At 38.4% G+C, this 26,361-nt stretch overlaps 1 protein-coding gene across 1 annotated transcript in view; it reads right to left on the reverse strand.

Annotated features, from left to right (window-relative positions):
- MYO3A (myosin IIIA) overlaps window positions 1-26,361 on the reverse strand; it is a 203,225-nt gene that overhangs the window by 12,982 nt on the left and 163,882 nt on the right. The window contains exons 28-30 of the mRNA XM_081054812.1: window positions 23,957-24,866; window positions 22,104-22,248; window positions 4,300-4,406 (exon numbers count right to left, since the gene is read on the reverse strand). Of these exons, the coding sequence (XP_080910938.1) occupies window positions 4,300-4,406; window positions 22,104-22,248; window positions 23,957-24,866 (1,162 nt within the window). The remainder of the gene's footprint in view (window positions 1-4,299; window positions 4,407-22,103; window positions 22,249-23,956; window positions 24,867-26,361) is intronic.

A 26,361-nucleotide genomic window follows, 5' to 3' on the forward strand; every position in this document is an offset into this window, starting at 1 on the left:
AAATCATTTTATCCTCATGATTTGTAATATACTAAAATGTTGTATGAGTCAAACAGTTCATAGTTTCTTTCTTTTTAACTGTGAAGCACGTGCATTTATTCATTCTGAAATAAAGTGAAATTGGAATGTTTTCTCTTTCATTTCCCCAAATTCCGCCCCTCCCCTTTTTTCGTTTCTGCTATGGTGGAGGCTGTCAATTGTAGGCGGGCATCCTAGTTTCCGTCTCGTAATTTCAGTCTAGAGCTGTGAGCCCAGTACTCTGGATGTCCATAGTTTCTTTAATTCTTATTTGTTGGTATTTTAGTGGGTGGATGGAGTAGAATTGAATGCTTATAGGCATCAAGTCTGGGAGTGGACCATTGAGAAAATGACAATGTAAGGGGCAGGACACCAATTACAATTCTGTCCTCCTTCTCATTTCCTATTACTTCACATTCTTGACCTAATGCCCTAGGCTAGGCGGTGCTTATAAATCATTGTATTACCAGCATAGGTACAATGGCCCCTAGCAATCCAGTTAATGATACCTGGGACCAGGGTGGTGTTTGCTCTGCGGGTTGTGGTTGTTTTAATATGACAGAGGTCCTGCCACCTTGATCCATTATCTGAAAAAAAAGTCTGTCTTGTACGTGGTAACAATTTTCTATGATCCAAAGTTAAGCTTAAATGATAGCATGATATTGAGTGACAGAGATTCCCTTTATACAACCAAGAATCAAATAACGTTCTGCTCTTGAATTCTCAAGTTGCAAGGACCCCTTTTTATTTTGGATTTGCATTTCCTTCTGGGAGGTGGTGTATATAAGTTGCTTCTCAGTTACAGAAATTCTTAGAAGAGAAAAATACTGTTCAGGCTTATTTCACTCTTGCCTATGCTAGGATATTCTAATAAAATGTTAATAATATATTTTCCAAAAATTACTTAAGATGGCTTATACTAGAAGCAATGATATAATCAAAGTAATAAATTAGACGTTGTAAACAAGAAACAAAGAGGACAAAAACGTGTTAAGATGGGGTCTTACATTTGTCTCCTAGTTTCCTATCTGCTAGGGTCAAAAGAGAAGTGTGAATCTGTGAAGAAGGAAGCATATTTTATGTCATGGAAGAGGATTTAACATAAATTTTATTACATGGGACTTTATATTGGGGACATTTATTGCAAAAACAAACAATGTTTTCGATTATAGTTTTGAAATTACAAATTACCAACTTGAAATTTGAAATGGAAAAAAAGAAGCTGTTTCTTACAGAAGAAGAGTAAACAAGAGAGAAAGACAAGGAGACAAACGTGACTCAAGGAGGAGATATTCCTGTGAGGGTGTTTCTTGAGGAGGCTTTTAAAAGAACAGAGCTCTTAGCTCAGGGGAGTTTGAAGACTCCTCCCCTCTCACCTGACATAAAGAAGCATGTTTTAGAAATAGACCCATAGATAGAGAGAACAAACTGATGGTTGCTAGTTGGGAGGGGGTTTGGGAGGATGGGTGAGAAAGATGAAGGGATCAGGAAGTACAAATTCGTAGTCACAAAACAGTCATGGGCATGTGAACTACAGTATGGAGAATATAGTCAATAATGTAAAAACTATGTATGGTGTCATAGGGATACGAGACTCATCGGGGATCACATCATAAAATATACAAATGCCTAACGACTATGTTGTACAGCTGAAACTAACATAAAATAATATTGACTGTCAACTATAATTAAAAAAATATATAGTCATGGGATATAAAGTACAGCTTAGAAAATACAGTCAATGGTATTACAATGGCTATGTACGGTGTCAGGTGGATGGACTTGTTAGGATTATCATTTTGTGAGGGGTGTAAATGTCTAATCACTATGTTGTTTTGTACACCTGAAACTAAAAAAAAGAAGAAATACGTTTTATGACAAAACTTTAAAATTCACATTAATTCTATCATGGTGGACACAGTCTTACATTCCTTTTGGAAATACACTATTTATTTAGAGGCCTTTACAAGGATAAGGAAAGTCGCCAAAACATAGAAAAAAAAAATATCTTGGAATAACCAAACTACCCATTGCTGTATTTCAGGGAAGGTACTGGAGAAAATAATAAAACCAGAAGGGACCTCTGTTATGACTGTGTTCAGTTACTCATTTTTTGAGGAAACTGTTGGCGCTGAGTCGTTTTGTGGGTGGCCGCCCAGCTTCTGAGGGTTAGAGCAGCCCACACACCATTGCAGCAGGGTGCGCATATCCCGACAACACTCTCTCCTCCACAGGCAGGCTTCTTAGGCTCAGCCTACTACTATTTGTTACACAATAGCAATATTTCCCAGCCATAAGAGATTAAGAACATCAAATCATAGAAGAGAGCTGGTGTTGACATTCGGGCAGTCAGAATGACCACAGGAAGAAGTGACATCCGAGGCGAAAGAAAAGCTATAAAAATAGGTAACACAACTTGACAGCACAGTTGTTGGTGATGGGCAGGTTCGGGGAAATCATTTCCACAGCTCGGCAGCCCTCAGAGCCCTGTCCTACAGTGGTGTGTTATTCAGCAAATAAAAGTCTTTTATTTATGAGCAACACACGTGTTCCGACAACAGCGGGTGAAGTCCCTGACTTCACAGGGCTTTTAGTCAGACAGGAGACAGGTAGAAAAATAAATATTTATAAATGCTCTGAAACAAATGAAGCTTTTGCTCACGACAGTGACCTGGGGTCATCAAGAAAAGGTTTAGAATGTGCAGTATAATATATTTTAGAAAGATTTTCATGAAGACCATTTAAAATTACAGAAAGTGTTTTGAAAGGTAAAGGGAGTGGGGCCCCATCATAGCTGTAAATTTCACTTATGTGTAGTACCCCGAATCCTGGTAAGGGCCGATAAATATGAGCATATGATGTGTTTTCACTTGTAACAATAGACCAGTTTTCTGTGTTTTATTTTTCAGTGAGCCACAGGTTTCAAGACTCAGGGTTATAAAAAGGATTCCAGCTACTAATAACTTAAGATGTATTAAAACACTACATTCATTTAAAAAATAATGGTTCAATGACCAAGTAAACTTTTGGGGGGAACGGACGGGGCTCATTTGTGAGGCTTAGAATCTGCTTCATAATTATCACTGACTGGTTGGTTTTTAGTCATAAACCTTCCTCCTTTTTTCAAAGTCTCTTATTTCTCATATTGAGAATGGTATCTCTTTGAAGCCACGATAATCGTCATTTCAGTTGCATTTAATGAAGATCACTGAGCATCATTTACTACTTATATTCAGGGTAAACAGGAAATGTTTGGTACTTCCTAATCTTGTTCTCTGCTGTTCGGCCTCAGAAGGAGTCTGGACTTTATGTTGAGGGAGTCGCTGAACTATTCAAGGGTCTATCAAGGGAGGAAAATGATCGAATTTATGGTTTAGGGAAATTTTATGGTACAGGCTGGAGAGGCTGAGATGAGAAGCACGTAGGTAGGGCCTGAAACCTTCCAGGTGGGAAATGATGATGGTCTGAAACAGGGCAGCCGCTGTGAGATCAGAGGAGGGAGGTGACTGGGAGCAAGCCATACTTTAGAGTGACTGATTAGATGTCAGGTATGAGACAGTGAGGGCCAGGACACCCAGGCTCTTGGTTTAGGTAACCAAGTGGATGATGGTGGCATTTGCAGAGAACAGGGCCATGAGAGGAAGGGCAGGCTGGCAGGGTGATGCCAACAAGCTCCCATGCTGCACACGGTGAGTGACAGGAGCGGTGGAGTCGGAAGACTTCAGTACAATAATGGCCCTGACAAGTAAGAAGTGTCATGTCTGTGTCTCAGAGTCCTGATCTGTGAGATGGGATCTCCGCTTAAGGGCTGTTTCTAGGATTAGGTATCACAGTGGATATGAAAATGGCTCTCATCCCAGGCCTGGAATTTAAAAGGTGCTCAATAAATGTCTCGTTCTTCCCCTCCTTCCCTTTCTTCTACTTTCACCGTAACTCACCCATTCACCTTAAGGTCCCTCTTTGGAGAACTCCTGCTATGATGTGCTTCTCTTTCTGGGTTACTATTTGCATATCAGCTCAGATTAACGGACCAGCAGAGAAAACTGCTGGGAGGACATGGGGGTTACGGGACCCTGGGAGAGGCCTGGACGCTGAAGAATTAGAGCTGGAGGAGAGCTGAGTGCCCAGATCCTCAGCCCCGGCACAGGGCCAGGAAGTAGAAGCGGAAGCTGAGGGGCATCTCCCTCTTGCACAGCACTCCCTTTTGAGAGACCTAGTGTGGTCATAGAGGTGGTGGCAGATGTTATGGCTCCCATCTGATAATAAGAGTGAGCCACTTACATGCAGTAGATAATAGTATGTGCAGTCTTCAGGGTTATTTAGTGTTTTGGGTTTCCGGGGCCGTCTTGGGGGTCTCAATATTTTTGGCTCTTCTCCTTTAGAGATACCTACAAGAAAGGTGATCATAAACAAGTTTTCAATTACAGACTATCATCAAGCAATGTTTTCCTTTTGGGGTAAATTAAAAAAATTATATACATACCACTGGGGCTAAAGCTAAGAGAAAGAGGAAATACCTTGGTTCCCCCAACCGACTCTCATCATGTTCCTCACCATGTGCTTCCTTCCGATTGTCTGCTGGTCTAGGACTTAGAGAGGTAACGAGGAGCGGAGAAAGGGAAGAAAGGAAATGCACAGATAGACAACAATTTAGTGGTTACCAGAGGGTAAAGGGAGGACGGTAGAAGAGGGTCAAATATATGGTAATGGAAGGAGAACTGACTCTGGCTGGTGAGCACGCAATGTGAGATATAGATGATGTATCACAGAATTGTACACTTGAAATGTACATAATTTTACTAACCATTGTCATCCTAATAAATTAAATAAATTATATATGTATATATATGCATACTCAGTGGGTGCCAAAAAATGTATACAAATTTTAAGAAAGGAAAAAACTATTAAAACTGTAATACTCACTATATACTGATAACAAAAGAGGACTACAAATCACATTTGACTTCTGCAGGTACAAGAGGTGCTCAAAGTGGTCACCATCAGCGTCCAGACACCTCTGATTACGGCGAACTACTGCTTGAGCAGTGTTGACCAAAGTGTCCACTTGTATACATTTTTTTGGCACCCATAGTATATAAAAGAAATGCAGTTTGGTAATGTGGAACAGGGTACTGTAGTTCAGAGGGTGGATAGGAAGAGGACACAAAGTTGCTAGAAATCTTTAAAACGGGTATAATGCTCATAGACTCTTGCTGGCCCCCTTTTCCCGTATCACCAGCCTCACAGGGCGACAAGCCTCACAGGGCGACCAGCCTCACACAGTGCCTGCCCAAGCACTGCCGGGTGTTCATTTTAAGTACCACCTCAGGTTACGGCTGAAACAAAAAGACTGCTCATTTGCAGGCTTCACTCTTTTCCTAAAAGCCTAATCTAACCTTTTGCCAAAATTTAGAATCTCACACTATTAGAATTTTCAGATCTGACTTTAAAAACCTTAACCAAGAAAGAATAAAGTTCGTCATGTTTTTCTGCCCTTTCTGTGAATATAGCCAAGTTCTCCAAGCTGAAGCCACATCATCAGAGCTCGATGATCGGCGTGCTTGGTTGTTAGTGTTCATTACAAGGAGCTTTATGTTTACAGAGCTGACAGGCTTCTCATGAAGTATTTCTGTCTATTTTTCACGTTCTGACACCCCACCCCCTGACTGCATTTGTGGAGGAATGTGTCTGCTGGATGAATAAAACAGGATCCGGGTGGGAGAGGGTTATTATCAGTGTTTATTGGAGAACGGCCTGCGGTTAACAGGTATTTGAGTATACATTTTTTTTCAGCTGAACTTTAAGGGTACTAACAGATCATTATTGTCTATAATAAAGGGACAGTAATGATCCCTAATTCTTAGATGTACAGAGAAACTGAATTGTTCCGAACCATACTAATCACACAGAGTCAAAGAGAATCAAATCAATGAATATTTAATACTATTTATGAGGTTTGACAATTATAATAAGCTCGTGAACTTGTTGCAACAATGCTGCCAACCTTTGTTTGCTATCGGAGGGATTATTCATTATGAATTTGTACCAACTGGACAAAGAGTTAACCAAGTTTACTATTTGGAAGTGCTGAGAAGACTGCGTGAAAAAGTTAGATGGCCTGAATTTTTCGCCAACAATTCATGGCTCTTGCATCACGACAATGCACCAGCTCACATGGCACTGTCTATGATGGAGTGTTGAGCTGGTAAACAAATAACTGCATTGGAACACCCTCAGTGACTTCTTTCTTTACCCGAAGATAAAGGAAATATTGAAAAAAAGACATTTTGATGACATTCAGGACATCAAAGGTAATATGACCACAGCTCTGATGGCCATTCCAGAAAAAGAGTTCCAAAACTGCTTTGAAGGGTGGACGAGGCACTGGCATCAGTGCATAGCTTCCCAAGGGGAGCACTTCAAAGGTGATCATAATGCTATTCAGCAATGAGGTATGTAGCACTTTTTCTAGGATGAGTTCACAAACTAAATTGTCTGACCTCGTAAACAGCCATGACTGGCAGTGTAAATCAGCTTCAATCAGAACAGAGACTCATCTATAGCTAACTTGAAATTCTGTCCTATGCCCGCCCCACTAGGTAAGCATACTGATCACCATAGCATTTATAGTCTAACATTATCCAGCTCATTCATTTCAAAACTTATGGGAATTTGCTGGATGACAAAGAGTTCAGCTAGTTAGGAGTACTTCCTAGAGGTGTAATGCATGAAACAACACTAATAATAGAAAACCATGACAATCATACAGTACCATACAGTACCATCTTTTTTGAATATAACAAAAGAAAATGAGGTCTTTGTTAATGAGACCTGGTTAATAGGGATTAGTAATAGACAGAAGTAAAAGCACTTTTCCATCTAGTCCCTGGAAGTTCATCTTCCATTCTCTCTCTCCCTTCTCCACAGGAGTAGACAGAGGAGGTGAAGGGGATTTAAATATCAGAGCCCTATCTACCTCCTTTCTTGGACTGTCACAGGCACAAGGAGAGATGCTAAAACCAGCATAGTTTTTTTTTATTTTCCTTCTGTCCCAGTGCTGATTATTAAACAGCTTCTATTAGCTCTTGCAAACTTTTATCATTTTAGAATGTATTGGTCATATCCATTTATATTGCTCATTTGAATCTGAATGGAAAGATAAAAATATAATATCAAGTTATTATGTTTTTAGAAACATGAAAGTGACCTGTGACTAAATTTTAACCTGACTTTTAATATCATATAAAGTCTGAATTAAAATATCAAACAATACTATTGTAACAAAAATTAATTAAATTGGAGGTAGCAAACAATCTGAGTAAATGCCAAGAGAGTGAAAACAAATCAGATTCTGGAAATAAAGGAAGTCTTGCTCTTGTCTTCATTTCTTCATCAAATTTTCCCCATTCAATCTGATTTCTACTACCAAGACTCTATTTAAATTGCCTCCTAGAAGGTCAAGGATGACCACTTTATCGACAAATCCAAAGGCCCTTTATCTGTCTTTATTATCTCTGACTTCATCATTTAATACTGACCACTCCTTGCTTTTATGACTGAGGATGAGGTGCCTGAGTGCAGACACCTCATCTTATTTATCTTTGTATGCCTAGCACTTAAGGAAATGCTTGACACATAGTACATGCTTATTAAAAATTTGCTGGATGAGTAAATAATCCCTTTGCCTGCTCTCAGCTCCTTGCAATTTCCATACTTACTCCACACTGACGACTTCCTAATGTATACCTCAGGTTTGACCCTCTCACCTCAGCACCCCCAGAACTTCTGCCCTAATTTCTTATTGAAAACTTTCATCTCAGACTCTCAGACTCAGAGGAACCAGTGGTCACCTTTCTTCTCCATCTAGGATTCTGTATACCATTCCCACAATGGCATCATTATTTCTGTTCCTCTGGTTGAAAACATTGATGTTGCCCTGTCTTATCCTTCTTAATTTCCTATAAACACACATTCATCAACTTCTGTCAATAGTAAATGGCATTTAAAGAAGGAAAATCCAGTTTTCATTTGTGAGAAATTTCATTTAAAAAAATTATGATGCTTCTTTTTTCCTTCCTCATTATGCCTAAACTTCTAAATCCAGATTACTTACAATGTCAGCAGTTTCAATTTTACCTTTCACTCCCCCTCCCCAAATTAACTATCTCCTCTGGTCAGCCTAGTACCCTTATTGGAACCCCCAACCCACCACGTTTATAGCTATAACTTTGCTTATTCTTATCTTCTCACAGAGAGGCTTTCATAGCCTCACTTAAATCTTAAGCATCTTTCAATGCCTGTCTCCACTCCTATCTCTTCCAAGAGCCTCACACTGACTGTCCAGCGGTCTCTCTCATGTGAACACCAATGGTACTTACAGCTGCTGTTCGCATTATTTGAAATGTGCTGTGGGCTGAATTATGTTTCCTCGAAATTCATATGTTGAAGTCCCAGCCCCCAGCACCTCAAAATATGACTGTATTTAGAGAAAGGGGCCTTAAAGTGAGGTCATTAGGGTGGGTCCTAATCCAACAGGACTGGTGTCCTTATAAAAGGAGATTAGGACACAGGCAAACATAAAAGGAAGATGATGTAAAGACACAAGGAGAAGGTGGCTATCTATAAGCCAAAGAGAGCCCTCAGAAGAAACCAACCTGGCCAAAACCTTGATCTTGAACTTCTAGCCTCCAGAACTATGAGGAAATAAATTTCTGTTGTTTAAAACAGCTTGTCTGTGGAACTTTATTATGGTAGCCCTAGCATAATAATACAGAACTTTATTGTTTTTGCCTGTGATTTGTTTTTGTAAGTAATGGGACCTTATGTTTTTGGATGTACAGATCACTACTTAGGTTTTGATGCCCTCTTGCTTGTCACTGGTGATCTGCATTTGCAGATAAGAGGTTTGACTGATTCCATTTTAGCTTAGAGACGCAGTGCTAAGTGAATAGTATATATTCAATATACTTTGTTAACTGGATCACTATTGTCACTAGATATAAAAAGTAAATTCCTGACGCTTTAAAACAAGTATAAGAACCAACAAAACTCTTGAAAGAGAACCCAGAAGACTTCACGAACAATCTAGGGGTACAAATGTCTTTATCCAAACTCAGAAGTCATAAAAAACTAGACATATTTGCCTATTAAAAATAGATGAAAACCTTATTATGGCAATGAAGTCAAAAGACACATAATAGATTAGGAAAATTATATTTATAATACAGATGACAAATAATGGGTTGGCATTTTTAATAAATATACCTTGTGCTAGCAAATGACTGAGAAAATACAGACCAACTGAAAAATGGGCAAAAAATATAAACAGAAAGTTTAAGATAAGCAAATCCTAAAAGCCAATAACCATGGAAGGCAACTAATCTTGCTAGCAGACAAGAAAATATACATTAAAATAATAATGAAATATAATTTTATTTCAGACACATTAACAAAGACTAAAAAGAAGGTTAACTGCTAGACAGGATGTCAGAAAAAGTATATTCTCACAAATTGTTGAAGGAAATGTCAATTGTCAGGGACTTTTAAGAAAGCAATCTATCACAAAAACGTATCTTTCAATTCAATAACACCACCTCTCGGGACTTATTCCATAAATGAAAACCCTAGTATACAGGACATTTTCAAAGATGTTTACCGCAACATTTTTCATAGTGTCAAAAAATTTAAAAAGGGAATATCTAACAACAGGAAAAAGGTTATGTAATAATTCATACATGGACGATTACACAGCCAGTAAAAACAATAAATTATAGCTATTCCAGTTGATGTGCAGGGATTCCTGCTAAAGAACTGAGGGAGCAAAGCAAGACACATAAGTGTTTACATTATGATCATATTTATGTAAGAGAATGAGAAAAACCTCTACGTCTGTATGTATGTATAAGTACACATATGCATACCTGCAAAAAATATTAAAGACTAAATGTTTTATAATAAGGGTTCCTTTAAGGGAGAGTAATGTGGGTTGCAGAGAGAGAACAGGAGTGTATGGGGGGAAGAAAACAGGAAAAAAAGAGAAAGTGAAAAACGACTGCATTAAGAATCCTGTAATGTATGGTACAGTCACATTTATGTCTAATTATAAATATGCATGCAGGTATGTGTAGACATATTTGCCTATTAAAAATAGATGAAAACCTTATTATGACAACAAAGTTAAAAGACACGTGATAGATTTGGGGTTGCCATTATTTGATACAAAAAATGTCAAAATGCCAAAGGAGCCAAAAACGTACAATGGAGAAAAGAAAGTCTGTTCAATAATGGTGCTGGGAGAATTGGAAAACCACGTGCAAAAGACTAAAACTAGACTGTTATCTGTCACCATGGTCCAAAATTAACTCAAAATGGATCAAAGACCTAAAGATAAGACCTGAAACAATGAACTTCAGAGAAGAAAACATAGGTACTAAACTTATGGACCTTGGGTTCAAAGAGTGAGCACTTTATGAATCTGACCTCAAAAGCAAGGGAAATAAAAGCTGAAATAAATGAATGGAACTATATCAAACTAAAAAGCTTCTGCATAGCAAAAGAAATCATTGACAAAATAAAGAGACAACCAACTGAATGGGAGAAGATATTTGCAAACAACGCCTCTGATAAGGCATTATATTTATATCCAAATATAAAAGGAACTCAGACAACTCAACAACAAAAAAGCAAACAATCCAATTAAAACATGGGCAGAAGACCTGAATAGACATTTCTGCAAAGAGGACATACAGATGGCCAATAGACATATGAAAAAATGCTCAACATCACTAATCATCAGAGAAATGCAAATAAAAACCACAATGAGATATCACCTCACCCCAGTTAGAATGGTTATCATGAACAAGACAAATAGCAACAAGTGTTGGAGAGGCTGTGGAGAAAAAGGAACCCTCATACACTGTTGGTGGGAATGCAGACTGGTGCAGCTGTTATGGAAGGCAGTGTGGAGGTTCCTCAAAAAATTATGAATAGAATTACCATATGACCCAGCAATCCCTCTCCTGGGTATCTACCCAAAAAATCTGAAAACATTTATACGTAAAGATACGTGTGCTCCAATGTTCATTGCAGCTTTATTTACGGTGGCCAAGACATGAAAACAATCAAAGTGTCCTTTGATAGATTATTGGATAAAAATGTGGTATACAGAGGGTGCCAAAAAATGTATACCCATTTTAAGAAAAGAAAAAACTGTATATCAAAATTACACTGACGGTAACCACTTTGAGCACCTCTTGTAATTGCAGAAGTCAAACGTGACTTGTGTTCATCTTTTGTTGTCGGTATATACTGAGCATTAGAATTTTAATAGTTTTTTCCTTTCTTAAAATGTATATACATTTTTCTGGCACCCTCTGTATTATATGCAATGGAATACTACTCTGCCATAAGAAAAGATGAAATAGTGCCATTTGCGACAACATGGATGGATCTTGAGATTATTATGCTAAGCGAAATAAGTCAGACAGAAAAAGTCAAGAACCATTTGACTTCACTGCTTTGTGGGATATAAAACTAAAAGCAACAAAGGAACAAGATAAAGAAACAAAACCGCATAGACACAGACAACAATTTAGTTATTACCAGAGGGTAAGGGGGGTGGCGGGTGGTAGAAGACGGTAAAGGGGTCAAATATATATATGGTGATGGAAGGAGAACTGACTCTGGGTGGTGAACACACAATGTGATAGATAGATGATGTATTACAGAATTGTACACTTGAAACCTATGTAATTGGTTTCAAAACTAACCATTGTCACCCCAATAAATTTTAATTAAAAAAATGTCAAAATGCATTGGATTTTCAGAATTTCTATTTAATTCTTGTATCTTGCAGAATCTGCTTTAGTGTTATTTCACTGACGTTAGGACAATCTGAAACTTAGAGTGTCTCCTTTCAGATACTGTCATGCAAAACGGGAAGTCAGCAAGTGAAAATTATTGATGAATATATTCACGAGGGTCTGACTGCTCAGATTATATTTCCTCAGACTATTTTGTATTTTTGAAAAGCAAACTTCCCATCAGTTTATCAGCATACAAATATTTCAGAAAGGCAGAAGTTTATTTTTTGTTCCTCTAAAGTTTTGTTTCTCTGAGGGAGTACAATCACTCTCTCTAACATCATTCTAACCCCTTAATTACAAAAGTGACATAAACATTTATAATCACAAATGATCAGCAGCATATCAATGTTGGCAGTAGCAAAATTAGGTTTGTGACTATTCTGTGTGATGTGCACGATAAATATTAGCTGGGAAAGGTTATTGTTATACTAAATAGCCAGAAGGTAAAATATTTATTTATATTGTAGTTCCGGTAATGATTTCATTAAGTGTCTCAGTTTACCAGGAATGAACTTTTTTTTAAATACCAAATGGACAAACATCTCAACATTTTGCGTCCAGAAAAAGATAGATTTAAAACTCATTGTCAATATTACTTGCTTTAGAAAATTAAATTTCAGTATTATTCTCATTTTAATGATAATTATACTCTTTTATTTACTTGAGTATATACACAGAGTATACTTTACTTAAGTATCACATGTAAATCAGATATTAGCAGATCAGAAAGGCACTTATGTTATTGTAATTTCTTCTTTAAGAAATCAGTTTTGTAGTTTTTGTACATTTCCATTTACTCTGTGACCTTTAAGTATTACAGTGGCCTCCAGGAAATCTTAGAAGGAAGGAATATTTCTTGCTGTGTATCCAAGGCAGTGTTTGCCCTAGTCAAGGTTGCAAGCTGCCTTCCAGAGCTGCTGTTTCTGCCTTGCACCTCCTCTGCCCTTCAGCCGGGGCGGCCCCTCTGGAAGAGAACTGGATACAGGCTCTGAGCCTACCTATGGTGAGCCGTTCAGTTTGCATCACTCCTCTCTGCCTCGTGCTCTGAGCTCCTGGAGATACCTTTTCATCATTGCCCCAGATTTGACCACTAGCTTCCCTCTCCTCTCTGGTCTATCTTTATTCTTTTGAGTCCACATGAGGGGAAGAGTTGTAGGGGCAGGTGCTTCTCCAGCTCTGAGAGTCCTTAACACTCAGGGCTTCTGCTGACCTTCTCTATAGGCAGCTACCAGCCTCCACTCATCTGGAGAACTGCTCAAGCAATTCCTTTGACTCTTACTTTTCCACAAACTGAACACTGATGCCCTCGAGCCAGCTTACCCCTGTACTCACCCAAAAGGTCATTGGCTTTAAGCTTTTTGCTACTCTCCGATTTGGGTACGTTAACACTCTACCCAGAATTTTGAAAATGGAGCATTTCGTTTTTTAATTACACTCTTAGGTTTAGGTAAGTTACTTTCCCCAGCCTGCCTCCGCCCATGTCTCTTCTAATTATGTCACAGAAGAAACAGGACAATAGAGCAGCTCTGTGTGGGGCGTGAGACCACTAGACGTGGCCTCTGGACCATCATTTGTCTCTTGGATACGATCAGTACATATCGTGTCATCCTGGTTGGGCTGAGGTCATGGATTACAGTTCTCAAAGGTGAGCTAGTTTTGCTTTAGAGCATGGGGTTAGGTTACACCCTTACTCGCAGCCAACTTGCATTCATGTTCACAGTCATCAAAGGAGGACACCCTAGCAGAGGTGTATGAGAATGCATGATGTGACGATGACGTTGCCTCGAGGGTGCCATTTTTGTTGGGTGTGATGCTGAAGTGTGTATGAACATCCATGATGTTAGGATACAGTCAAACATCAAAAATACCTACTTACCTGGAGAATAAGGACTCTCAGGTGGCATAAACATCACATGTCTAAGGCCCCCTAATTACCCGTTGGTTATTTTTCGAGATTATATTGATTTTATCTGAAAAATATTTGGGTATACAGCCTGAGGTGAATCCCTATGTTAACTGTTCCCAAAGAGCCACATTTTAGAAAATTATTTACTGACTGTTCATAGTCATTTTCTCAGATTGGCCTTTAAAAAACACAGACTAGAAAAACATTACCTGATTTTAAAAAAGCAACATTTAGTCTTTTCTTGCCCTCTGCTCATACTTTATGTCGCACAGATAGGTGGTTCCTATCAAGCAGAAGTGAAATATATCAATATTTTAAAGAAGCCATTATTCCATATTCCATATTATTGTCTGGTCAGAAGCATGGCTGGAGGAGATGCCAAGAAAACTTTCCATGGTCAAGACAGCTTGGCAGCAAAGATGACATACCTGGAGATGACACTAGCCTCATCACACATGGCTGTGGCGCTCTGGACGAGGCTGCAGTAGTATTATTCAGATTCTTAACTTTATACAGACGTGGACACTGAGGGTCCAAGTCAGCAAGGGATGGAGAGTGTCTACACTACTGGCAAGTGGGCACCTTGTTCTCATTCAATCAGTCTCTGTGCTTTTGTAGAGCTCTCTGCACAGGTGCTCTTGTTAATGAACCACCTCATGAGGGAAGACGAAGCTGATTTATTTACAGCATTCCAATTCCAATTCTGCAATATTTTATCCTGTAGTTAGATTAGCTAGCAGTTTGCCAAGGTTATTCTTTGAAAAGTATATATGAAGGGCTGTTAATAGTCCACATACAAATGTGTCATTACTTATTAATCATTTTATTATTGTCTCATTTTATTTTTTGCTATGTACATAAATTTTTATTTTTCAGCTCTGATTATTTCCTTGGGCTATGTTCTCATATGTAGGTTTAATTTTAGAATAGGCATGTTTACAGAATATTACCTTCCAACCCAGAAACAGAGTGTGTCATTCCATTATCCACCTTTTTTCTTTTTGTTTTCTTTTGGTTTTCTTGCTAGCTTTATTTCAATGTATTAAAACATTTTTCTTTTTGCTGTTATTTACAATGAGCTCTTTCCATTATAAATTTTTATAGGAAAGAATATCTGTGTATCTATATATCCTTGCTGAATTCTACTGCTAGTGCCAATTATTATTTTGGCTCACTCTTTGCATTTTTAAGGTCAAATTTAAGGTTGTTTACTAATATCCCTACAATTCTACCTTCTCCTTTTCAATAGTTATGATTTTTAGAAATCTGTAATGAAAAAAACTCAGTCTCTAGTGTTGCTAATATTATTAGTCCTTTTTGTGCATTTTAAACAAAAATTTAATGGGAAGTTGGGGAGAAGTGTGTTGTTCATTACTCTCCTCTTTTCATGTTAGCTCCATGTCCTCTGTAGTTCAGAGTACATAAAAAGTAAGGAATAAGGAGAAATAATTTAGCTCTTTTCGTCTAAGACTTCTAGCTCAAGTGTTTTGTCTGAACTACTTCAATGAACTCATCAGAAACCAAACTTCAGAGTGTAAACTTATGTCAGGCAAATTGTTTTATATGGTTAGTATTTTAATATACTTAAAATGTTAAAAATAAATGATTCTTACTGAATTGTAAGGTTGTAAATAAAATTATTTCTTTTTGGATACTGAGGATTGTTGTTTGCAAGAGTTTGGGGAATTAGTGTTACTTATTATGAAGAAAGAGGAATAGCAAATAAACTCAGGAAGATAAGTGTCCCGCAGAGGTAAGTTGGGTGGGAAGCAATATAACTTCTGAATTCTCTTTACTTTCTAGTCTTAGTGAAATATCATTCCTATAAAATATATAACCCAACATTACTTAAGCTACCCGGCTTTCACATGAACGTAAGTGTATTTATAGATACATTTGGAGATATCTTAGACATTTTGTAATACACATTTCCAGGTGCCAGCACTACAATGGTAAAATGATAAGCATTCCTAAAAAATAAAGTGGATCAAATCAGCACCATCATAACTGAAAATACTAGAGTTACTGCATGAATCTAAATGCCTTAATCATTTAGAAACAAATTAAAAATTTCTATGTTTTTTTCTGACATTTACTCTGAGAGCAACATAGAAAGGACTGCTCTGATTTAGTGTTGAATTTACTGATGATATTATGTAAATGAAGCATGGGAATTACAATAGCTTCCTTATTTGTTAACCTTACAACCCATTTAAAAATTGCATGTTGGATAGTTAACTTCTTTGTAAAAGGAGACAGGAGAACATGCTTTCGTGTTAGCAGGGTTTGTTTGTCCTATAATTCATCATTTTCTTCTCGTCACAATGATCAACACAAATCACCAGGTGTACCATAATTAAGAAAAAAAACGTCCCCCAAAAGGAGCACTCTGCACACCATTAAGGGAGAACTAATGCATTGTCATTGTATACTTATGAATACAACAGCATTTATTACGATCTATGATATATAGATCTAATTACATATCGCCTGTACTCTTTCTCTCAACGAAAATGCAAGTACATTTAGTTTATATCAGTTTCAATTTATAACAATTATTATTAAAACAAAGATATAAAATAAGTTGTTCATCTTATTTTATTTTTAAATTTCATAATTAGCTCCTCAGTTTTTATTTGGATACTACGTATTTTACTCTTGACACTTTTGTACATTTAGGCATGTCTCACAGAAAGAGAAATCTCATAAGGTTACAGCTTGTTAAAATTTGCAGAATTTAATTACCCTCATTTATTATCCATGTTTTCAGGGCTTTCTTCTGAGTAGGTAAGAAGCTTTTACAGGTCACTTAACATAAACCTAGCTAAGGCTTACTGAGTTCTTATAACAGAGTTGGGTGTAGCAATCACTTGAAGATGCCCGTAGATTTTTGAGAAGCATGAGATAATTAAAATTTCAGGTGAATCTTAGGCTTATTTTAATGAAAGAGTTATTTGTAAGTGAGCTTGATTTTCATTTCCCAAGTGAAATTTTTCATGGGGAAGTACAGTGGCCTGTTGAAACCATGCTAACAGGTACCACCTAAATCTGCCTCTGAGGTGAGGACAGCTGCTTGCATTGCAAGTTTCCAAATCCCGTGGTTGGCAATTCTGACAAGCTAAGGAGACAGGACTTCTGTATATTACAAGAATTTATTCTCTGACCACAGGAATTTTAAAGCAGACAACATACGAAAATAGTGAACATTTAAAAAATGTGATGCTACATTTTTTGTTTTAATAAAAACCAAACTTTCTAATCTTCACTCCTCTGGCCACTACACTTCGCTCCAGTATAAGTCTTGAGGAAATTAAGCATCTTTCTAGTCAATTAGTAAGCAGTTATTGAATGTCTACTGTGTGATGAATAAATACATTAGGATTATGAAAAATGAATATAGAGTATATGACATGGTCCTGCTTGCAAAGAGTAGAAAATCTATTTGAGGGGGACAAAACTAATATGTATATATAATGAAATAAATCTGAGGATAAGTAAATACAGACCGTGATACTGATAATCTATTCCCTTCAACAAGGGTGCATCCATGTGAAGTTTGGGATGTCTGGGAAAATCACTAGAGCTAGAGGAATAGGGAATGGGGTGGTGGGAATTCTTGGTTTAAATGTGGCCAGGAGATTGGCAAACCTAAGCTGTTTTATAAAGAAAACCAGAATCTGAAAATTTAGGATGGTGTTTGCCTATCCCGAGATAAAAACAAGCACATCCAAAGGTACAATAAAGGACACAGAACCACTTCAGGGATTGAATATTGACCAAACCATATCTGGCTCAATTTGCAACCTCAATTTGAATTATTTGCACTATATTTTACCAAAAACTTTCAAGAAATTTAAAAACCAGTTGCATAGGTCATTAAAATATTTGAATATAGACTAGATCCAATGATAAAGCCTAGTAGATATTGAGGGTGACTCTCCCCCAAAATAGCACAATAATTATTTGTACTCTCCCCTTTTCAATTTGTACCTATTCTAACACTTAAAGACCTCTGGGGGAATTCAGTAAGTAATTGTTAATGCATAGAAACGTCAATGGATATTTCATAGCTCTCTTCTAACTTGTTCTGTCAGCATCATTCTGTATCACATCTTAAAAACCCTCTTCCTGTGGTTTCTGAGGTACTGGCCTCCCTGGTGTTCTTTTCAACTTTCCAGTTGTTGTTCTTTGCTGGTTCCTTTCTACCTGACCTGTACATGTCCAAACTCTTGCTCTAGGTTCTCTCCTATTCTCACTGTAGGTGGACTTCCTGAATGACCTCAACCACTATATGGCTTCAGTTGCCATGCACGTGTCCACCTACCTACTTAGCAGGTCGTCTACTAACTGCTGCCTGACACCATTTACCTTCTCAGCTACCAGCTTTGTCCAAACCACCACCATCTCTTGCTGGCCTTCCACATTTCCCCTCATGCCGTCCAATTCTATTCACACAATGTAACCAGAATGATCTTTCAAAAATGCAGCTCTGTCAATAGTAGGGCTTCATTTTCACAGTGTTCAACAATTCAGATGTACAGAAATGTCACTGTATTTTCCTAAAACTAGACTTAATTCCTACCTTGCAGTGCTCATTACTATTTTCTAGTATTACGTTATTTTTAATGAAGTCTAGTTAAACTCAGTTGCTTTCGATTTACTCAGCCTTCTGGGTAAACTTAGTCATTTTAGGTTTCTAACCCTCCTCTGTTTCTCCCCAGCTACCTCTCAGTTGGGGTTGGGGGTGAGGGACTATTGCAGCTTCATTCATGAAGATAGGCCATCTTCCCTGTGCCTATTCTTGGCTTTCATCACTATCTGCTGAGAGTAACTATACTGTCTAGTCTCTGGTACTGGCATCTGCTACTTTCCCAATGTCCTCTCTTACTCCTTGCTTCTAGGTTGGCAAGTTCACCAGATTCCTTGGTGTCTTCAGGCCGCTTCGGGCCCTCTCTCAGGCACTTCCTCTGCTATTCTCGGGGACATGGGACAGTTTAGATATTTGCCAGTTTAGCCTTAAATTAATGTAGTAGAATATGTAACCTTCTTACATGTGCACAGAACAAAAAGTTTTCCCTCTAAACCTGAAGAGTTAAAGAAATGTCACTGAATTACAATCCTTTCCATATAAGCTAAGCATTGATTTCTGATACTCTTTAGGTCCACTAAAAAATTGGCAGATTGAAGAATAAAGTGAACTATTTTGATTTTCTAGTAAAATTCTGCTGCTTTGGGGCATACTGAAAGTCCCTAACAAGCAATCTTGAGACAGAAGAACAGAGCTGGAGGCATCATGCTTCTGGTTTCAAACTATGTTATAAGCTATCGTATTCAAAACAGCATGGTACTGGCATAAAAAAGACACATAGACCAACGGAACAGAACAGAGAGCCCAGAAATAAACCCAAGCCTATATGGTAAACTACTTTTCGACAAGGGTACCAAGAATACACAATGGGGAAAGGACAGTCTCTTCAATAAATGGTGCTGGGAAAACTGGACAGACACATGAAAAAGAATGAAACTGGACTCCTATCATACACTACACAAAAAATTAACTCACAATGGATTAAAGAGTAAATATAAGATCTGAAACCATAAAAATCATAGAAGAAAACAGGGAAAAACTACTTCACATTGGTCTTGGCAATGATTTTTGGACATGACACCAAAAAGCTCAGGAAACAAAAGCAAAAATTAACAAGTGGGACTACATGAAACTAGAAAGCTTCTACACAGCAAAGGAAACCATCAACAAAATGAAAAGGCAACCTATGGAATGGGAGAAAATATTTGCAAACCATTGGATATAAAGGTTTAATATCCAAAAAACATAAGGAACTCATATAATTCAATAGCAAAAAAACCAATCAACGTGATTAAAAAATTGGCAAATTACCTGAATCAACATATTTGCAAAGGAAACATACAAACTGCCAACACTAGATGAAAAGGTGCTCATCAAGGAAATGCCAATCAAAATCACAATAAGATAGTACTTCTCATCTGTTAGAATGTATATTATCAAAAAGATGAGAGAAAAAAGTGCTGGAGGGGAGAAAAAGGAAACCTTTTGCACTGTTTGTGGGAATGTAAATTGGTGTAGCCACTATGGAAAACAATGTGTAGGGTCCTCAAAAAACTAAAAATAGAACTACCATGTAATCCAGCAATACCTCTTCTGGGTGTATATCTAAAAGAAAAGAAATCAGGACCTTAAAGAGATATCAGTGTTTCCATGTTCCCTGCAGCATTATTTATAGTAGCCAAGATAAGGAAACAACCTAAGTGTCTGTCAATGATGAATAGATAAAGAAGAGGTTATATGTGTGTGTGTGTGTGTGTGTGTGTGTGTGTGTGTGTGTGTATAATTAAGCCATGAGAACGAAGGAAATCCTGTCATTTGTGACAACATGGATGAACCTGGAAGACATTATACTAAGTGAAATACGCCAGACACAGAAAGAAAAAAAACTGCAGGCTCTCACTTCTATGTAGAATCTAAAAATTCAAATACACAGAAGCAGATAGTAGAACAGTGGTGACCAGGGGTGGGGCGGTAGAGAAAATGAGGAGATGCTGGTCAAAAAGTACAAAGTTGCAGTTAGAAGATGACTAAGTCTAGAGAAGTAATGTACAGCATGATGACTCTGGTTAATAATCCTCTACTGAATACTGGAAATTTGCTGAGAGTACTTATCAGTGCTCTTATCACATACACACAAAGGGGTAACTATGTGAGAAGATACATTAATCAGCTTGACTGTAGTAATCATTTCACTGTGTGTATTTAAATCGAATCATCATGTTGTATACTTTATACATATAGATATTTTTGTTAAACATACACACAAGTCCCTGAGATGTTCAAAAGTGCAAGTCATAGCAAACCATCAGTAGGCTCCACTCCCTCTCTAGGAAACTGCTGTCTCCCACACTCCCGTTTCCCATGGAGGACTAGGCTGAGCTGCTGCACAGGGAATTCTGCCTGGCTGCCCATCCTTCCCTTAGAAGACCGGCACCTCACTGCCCACATTCGCGATGGCTGCCACACACATGATCAAGAAGGAAGCTGAAGATCCTGCTTTCCCCCTGCTCCCAAATGGGCATGCGTCATTGGTGGCAGGTGAATTAATCTGGGCTATGGCTTGTTAAGCTACTTCTTCAAAGGAAGAGGCTCTGGGCCCGGGCCTGAGAGCAGCAGGAGTGGAAAAGAGCCAAAGAACTATTCTGTGGGCAGCTTTTTTTTTTCTTTTTCTTTTTAAAAGCTTCACCATAATTCTTGACTTGAAAACAGTGGGGCACGAGAATTGATTGAAACATTAAGATATTTCCTTTCCTCCTAGGTCAGGCAACTAGTTAGGCTCCTCTTAGTCTATTCCTGCCTAAGGCATTTTTGCAGAAGCTGCTGGAGGTTAGCAGCTCTTCCTGTCTTGGGTAAGAGCCAAATTCAGTGCAGAGGTGGTGCCAGGAGTCCTGGCAGGAGTGGTGAGAAAGCGAGGGAGAATAAGCAAGATAAAATGCACACTGATTCTCCCAGAGAGAGGTCAGCAGAACAGTCAGCGGCCCCTCCACCCCTGGGGGGAGGTCATAAGGCTGCAGAGAGGGTGGCCACCTGGAGCGTGTGTGGACCAGGTGACACTCCTGACTTGCTGGGTTATTGGGTGCCTCCTGTGGATGTGGAAGCAGCAGTGCCCCCTGATTTGAAGGAGTTGTAAGGTCAGCTAGGAGGTGGGTGTCCCAACGGTAACTGTGTGGACAAATGACTAATCACCATGGCTCTACCTGATCCTTTGCTTGGCCCTGGGGAGGGAGAGGCTGGATAATTACTGAGCCTGAATTGCCCACCAGTTTAGTGAAATAGGGGCAGAGTGTGACACAAGTTGATTAGAAGAAAACAATAATGCATCTGAGTTTGTACATCTGAATGAAGACTGACACTTTCCACATTCTATGCAAGGTGGCAGACGTTGACAAAAGGAATATATTCTCCTTGTTTGCACTCTGCCTCACTCCCCAACTCCATCCCTTTCCATTCTCTTCTGGTCATATGCCACGTTCTAGTTAAAGTGTATACAAAGGGGAAAAAAAGAAAAGAGGAGGACAATGAAGTCAGAGAAGGCAGGAGGTTTGTGGAACATTCTGGAAAAGTGTATACCTGCTTATAAGAAATGGAATGAAATGAAGGTTCTCCCCAAGACAGTTAGAACATAGTCACCTTAAATCTACCATAGAATAAAGGTGGGAAACTGATAAGCAAATAAAAGAAAGTATCATTGCCTTTCCTTCAGGAAGTTCTAACTCTTGATTTTTACCTGAGAGGCACTGCTGAGAAGGAACTCGTCTATTAATTGGCTTACGAGGATAGACACCCAGATAAAAAGGCTTCAGTTGCTGTGACAAAATCATTTCATTCAGTTTTTTCTGCAGAATGAAATATTCTTCAGATAACTTTGATATCTAAAAAGAAGGTCATGTGTCAGATTAAATCAAGGAAAATAATTCAGAGAGCTAACAGGTACACTGGGGTCTAAGAAATGCCTGATCAATGGTCCCTGGGACTCCCCGAAACTTCTTCTCCAGGATCCACCCTGACCCTGGTCTGATAAAGTCCTCCCTTGATAAACCCCTGTCCATATATTACTCACCCATCTCACATTTTCCACTTAAAACTGCCAACCGTGTCACACTACACGAAAGTGTGCTTTCCTGATCAACTCCTGGGCTTCCAGATATCTGGCTAGTGTCGGTGTTGCTGCAGTTGCCTTTCTGCTTGTATCCCAAGGAACCCCTCTGCTGACTTACTTCTTCCTTTCCTTTCCAGTCTTCTCAGCCTGACTTCAGGGCTACTCTCCTCTGGTTCCTCCCTTTCCCCCTGATCCCTCTGCCTCCGTCTTGTCTGTTAACAGGCTGCCCTGCTAGGTTGATTGTGTCCTGCTTCTCTGCCTGCAGCTTTGTTCCGCGGAGCATCATGGCATTATCGTCAGCTCTCGGTAGCTGACCTGATGATCTCACATCTCCTCAGTGTCTCAGGTGCAGAGTAGGTCAGGATTCTAAACCCCGATTTGGTTGTTAGAGTGAGCAAATGTATGCACCAAGGGAAGAAAGGACTGCGTGCACATTAAACTATTTCCATGTGCTTAAAAAAAAAAAGAAAACAGGAAGGGGCTAGGTTAATTCATCAACGGCACCTCTCTCTCTCTCTACTAACAGCTAGAGATTGGAGACTGGGGGGCCACACCTCTAACACTCAGGGGGTGTCCAAGGACAGTTTTCTCATGGGCTCACCCACCGTCAGACAAAAAAAGCAGAGTTTAGGGACTCAGGAGTATTAGGTGATACTCCTCTGAAGTAACCATTATGATATTTCTTCTATGATTCTGTACTATCGACTACCCGGTAGTTCATACTAAGTTATAATATTTTAAAGGTCATCTAGTTACAATCCTTCACTTTATACAAATGGTGAGAAAATAAAGGTGCTGACACCTAAAGTGACTTTTTTAAGGTCAAACACCTAGAGAGAGAACAAGAACTGGAACCGACCTTTGTACAGGAGCCAGGCCCTGTACAAATTCCATGGTACAAATTTGTCAGAGTTCCTAAAGCCCCCTTCTAGAAACAGCTGAGACATGGCCACTAATGGAACAAGATATTCTCCAGGAGGGAATTTTTCTTTGTGGTTCCTCATTGTCATGATGTAACATGTAGACTTTCATCTTCATTGCATTTGTGCCTCAGTATGGCTGCAAATCTAATTTTTTAAAAAAGCACATCCAATTTTGATACCTAATTATGTCCTCAAAATCTGGGGCAAAGAAAGCGTAAACTTTAAAAGATTTAGAAAAGTATTTTTTTTTTTTTTTTGGTATAAGGAAAGTTCTCAGATACATGGAAATTTGCATTGTCAAATGGCAGCATTTTAGTAAGCTGTCTCACTACCTAAGATTTTTCTCATAGTTTATACTATTTTTATCATAGCAAATTGTTTTACAAATCTATGGCTATTTGTATAGCACAGCCCTTGAGACATTTTATTAAAAGGGTTTGTAGTCTCATAAAAACAGATGGAACAATAGAGCAGTTATCAATGAACTACTTGTTTGATTCAGATATTGTGTAGTTCCCAGAGATCTGTACTAATAAATAAATCTGTTTATTTACATACCTGTTTTGAAAAAATTGCCAAATCACATGCTTCTTTTTCTGAAATCGTTTTTGAGTCTCTATCATTCTTCATCATGATAGTACAGGATACCTCACGTTTTGTAGAATAAGAATACAAATTGGGAGCATTTCTTGCTACTTCTGTTGGTGCTGCAACAATCTTTTGATTTTTAAAAGAAGATGCCCTCCGGTCCCTCCGTAACTGCTGCCTTCTCTTGTAACCTCGGTATTTGCTCTGGATGAACACTGCTGCCTTGTCTTCTTCGTCCTGGGCTTGTGATGTTGGTCCAACTTGCCTGTCTTCGGCCATCCCATGCCTCAGGTGGCTTCTCTGCTGGCTGCATAGGGATGCATTCTGGGTGACCACAGATGTCTTTTTTTCTTTTTCCTTGCTATTTGCATTTTGATACACTGACCTTTGGCTAAGACTAGGTTGCAAAGTTTTTTTAAAAGAAGGCTGCTTAGTCTCATTCTCAGCTAGCCAAAGTCCTGGGTAGTTTGGCCTTTCTGCTTTGGCCTTCCTTTCTAGATATGCTGCTTTTGAGTCTTCAAAACTCCTTTCCTCTGTATAGCTCTGATAGTAACTCTGGATCACAGTGTCCTCCTTCTCCACTTTTCTTACTTTACTGTTATCCTCCAAGTGTCCCATGTACTTCTGTCTGGAGGTGACTTCTGCCCAAGGGTCCCCTACCAGGTACAATTCTTGCTTAGCATCTTCCCCATACATGTTATTCATTTTTTTCTGAGTTTGGTATCCTTTGTTGTTACTTTCACCAGCATTAGTGGCTTCCTTTTCAGCTCTGAAAGTAGAAGTCTTCACTACAGAGGTACTCCCCTTATTATTTGGAGCTGGAATGACTGTTTCATTCGTCGAGACTGCATTTTCTGTCTGTTTCTTCACAAAAGATTCCCTGTGTAAAACATACTGTATCTGAATATATATTACTACAATAGAGCGTATTACCTCTTTTGGCAATAGCTTACATAATGTTGGGAGGATAACAAAAGGGATAATAAAGCTCAAAACAAAAACTTATCAAGTCACATTAATCAAATGGTTGCCAAAATGTTCTCTATGATGACAACTATGATGGCTACTCACATAATGATAATACCAGTTTAAACTTAGAGTGAGAAATATTCTAGCACGTTTTCACTTTATGAGGGAGGTATCAAAATCTTAGGAATTTAATCATTTCAAATATGTCCTCTTCAAAACAAAGTACCTGCAGTGAGGAGATGCTATGGAAAATATATCTTGATTTGAGACAAGTAAGCAGAGTATGTTCACTAGGCTGACATGTACTTTAATAAGCTCTAAGTCTACTGATCACTGGAAACATCTTATAGAATTAAAGGAAAAGCAGTGTCTCTGCTACAGTTCATGATTATATAATATGTTGGCCAAAGTTTTACACTTATTACTTTATCAATATCTTTCCAAAATAATTTTCCCTTAACCCGAAGATAAGACCCTCTCTACACACAGTTTTTTGTTTTTTTGGTAAGGGCAAAAACCTCACAAGATCAATTTGGCCATGAAAAGGATGTTAAGGTGGAGTAAAAAAGTCATAACCTGACACCTGACATGTTATTTGGGGACTTCTGCCAAAAACTTTTCATTTTGTCCCAGGAAAGCCATGGGAGAGTTTTGGCCTTTTGCTACTATTTTTAAAGAAGGACTTTTCTCTGAGTGGAACTTGGAAAAGCTATTGGGACTCAATTTTCCTAATTCCACTGGCCACATCCTAGACTTACTATGGCATCCTCAGTCTTATGCAGGAGGCATACTATAATCCCCACTATTCTACCAGGATCAGAGAATTGGCAGGGAACCAAGAACCTCATGATTTTGATGAGTGGCTATGCTAGTATTTTGAATACCTCCATAATAACTCCCACAGAATGCTCACATTAGTCAAAACACAATCAATGAGAGAAGATAAACTATATCACAAAACTATAGCGATCAAACAGTATGGTATTGGTATAAAAAGAAGCCCATAGATCAATGGAACAGAATAGAGAGACCAGAAATAAACACACTCATTTATGGTTAATGAACTTATGACAAAGAAGCCAAAAATATATACAATGGGGATAGGATAGTCTCTTCAAAAATGGTGTTGGGAAAACTGAACAGCCATATGCACAACAATGAAACTGGACTCCCATCTTACATCACACACAAAAAATAAACTTGAAACGGGTTAAAGACTTGAATGGAAAATCTGAAACCATAAAACTCCTAGAAGAAAACATAAAGGGTAAGCTCCTTGGCATCAGTCTTGGCAATGATTTTTTGGATTTGACACTAAAAGCAAAAATCTAATAGTGAGACTACATCAAATGAAAAAGCTTCTGTACAGCAAAGGTAACCATCAACAAAATAAAAAGGCAACCTGC

Source organism: Rhinolophus hipposideros, assembly GCF_964194185.1.
Source record: "Rhinolophus hipposideros genome assembly, chromosome: 1".
In the NCBI taxonomy this organism is placed as follows: domain Eukaryota; kingdom Metazoa; phylum Chordata; class Mammalia; order Chiroptera; family Rhinolophidae; genus Rhinolophus; species Rhinolophus hipposideros.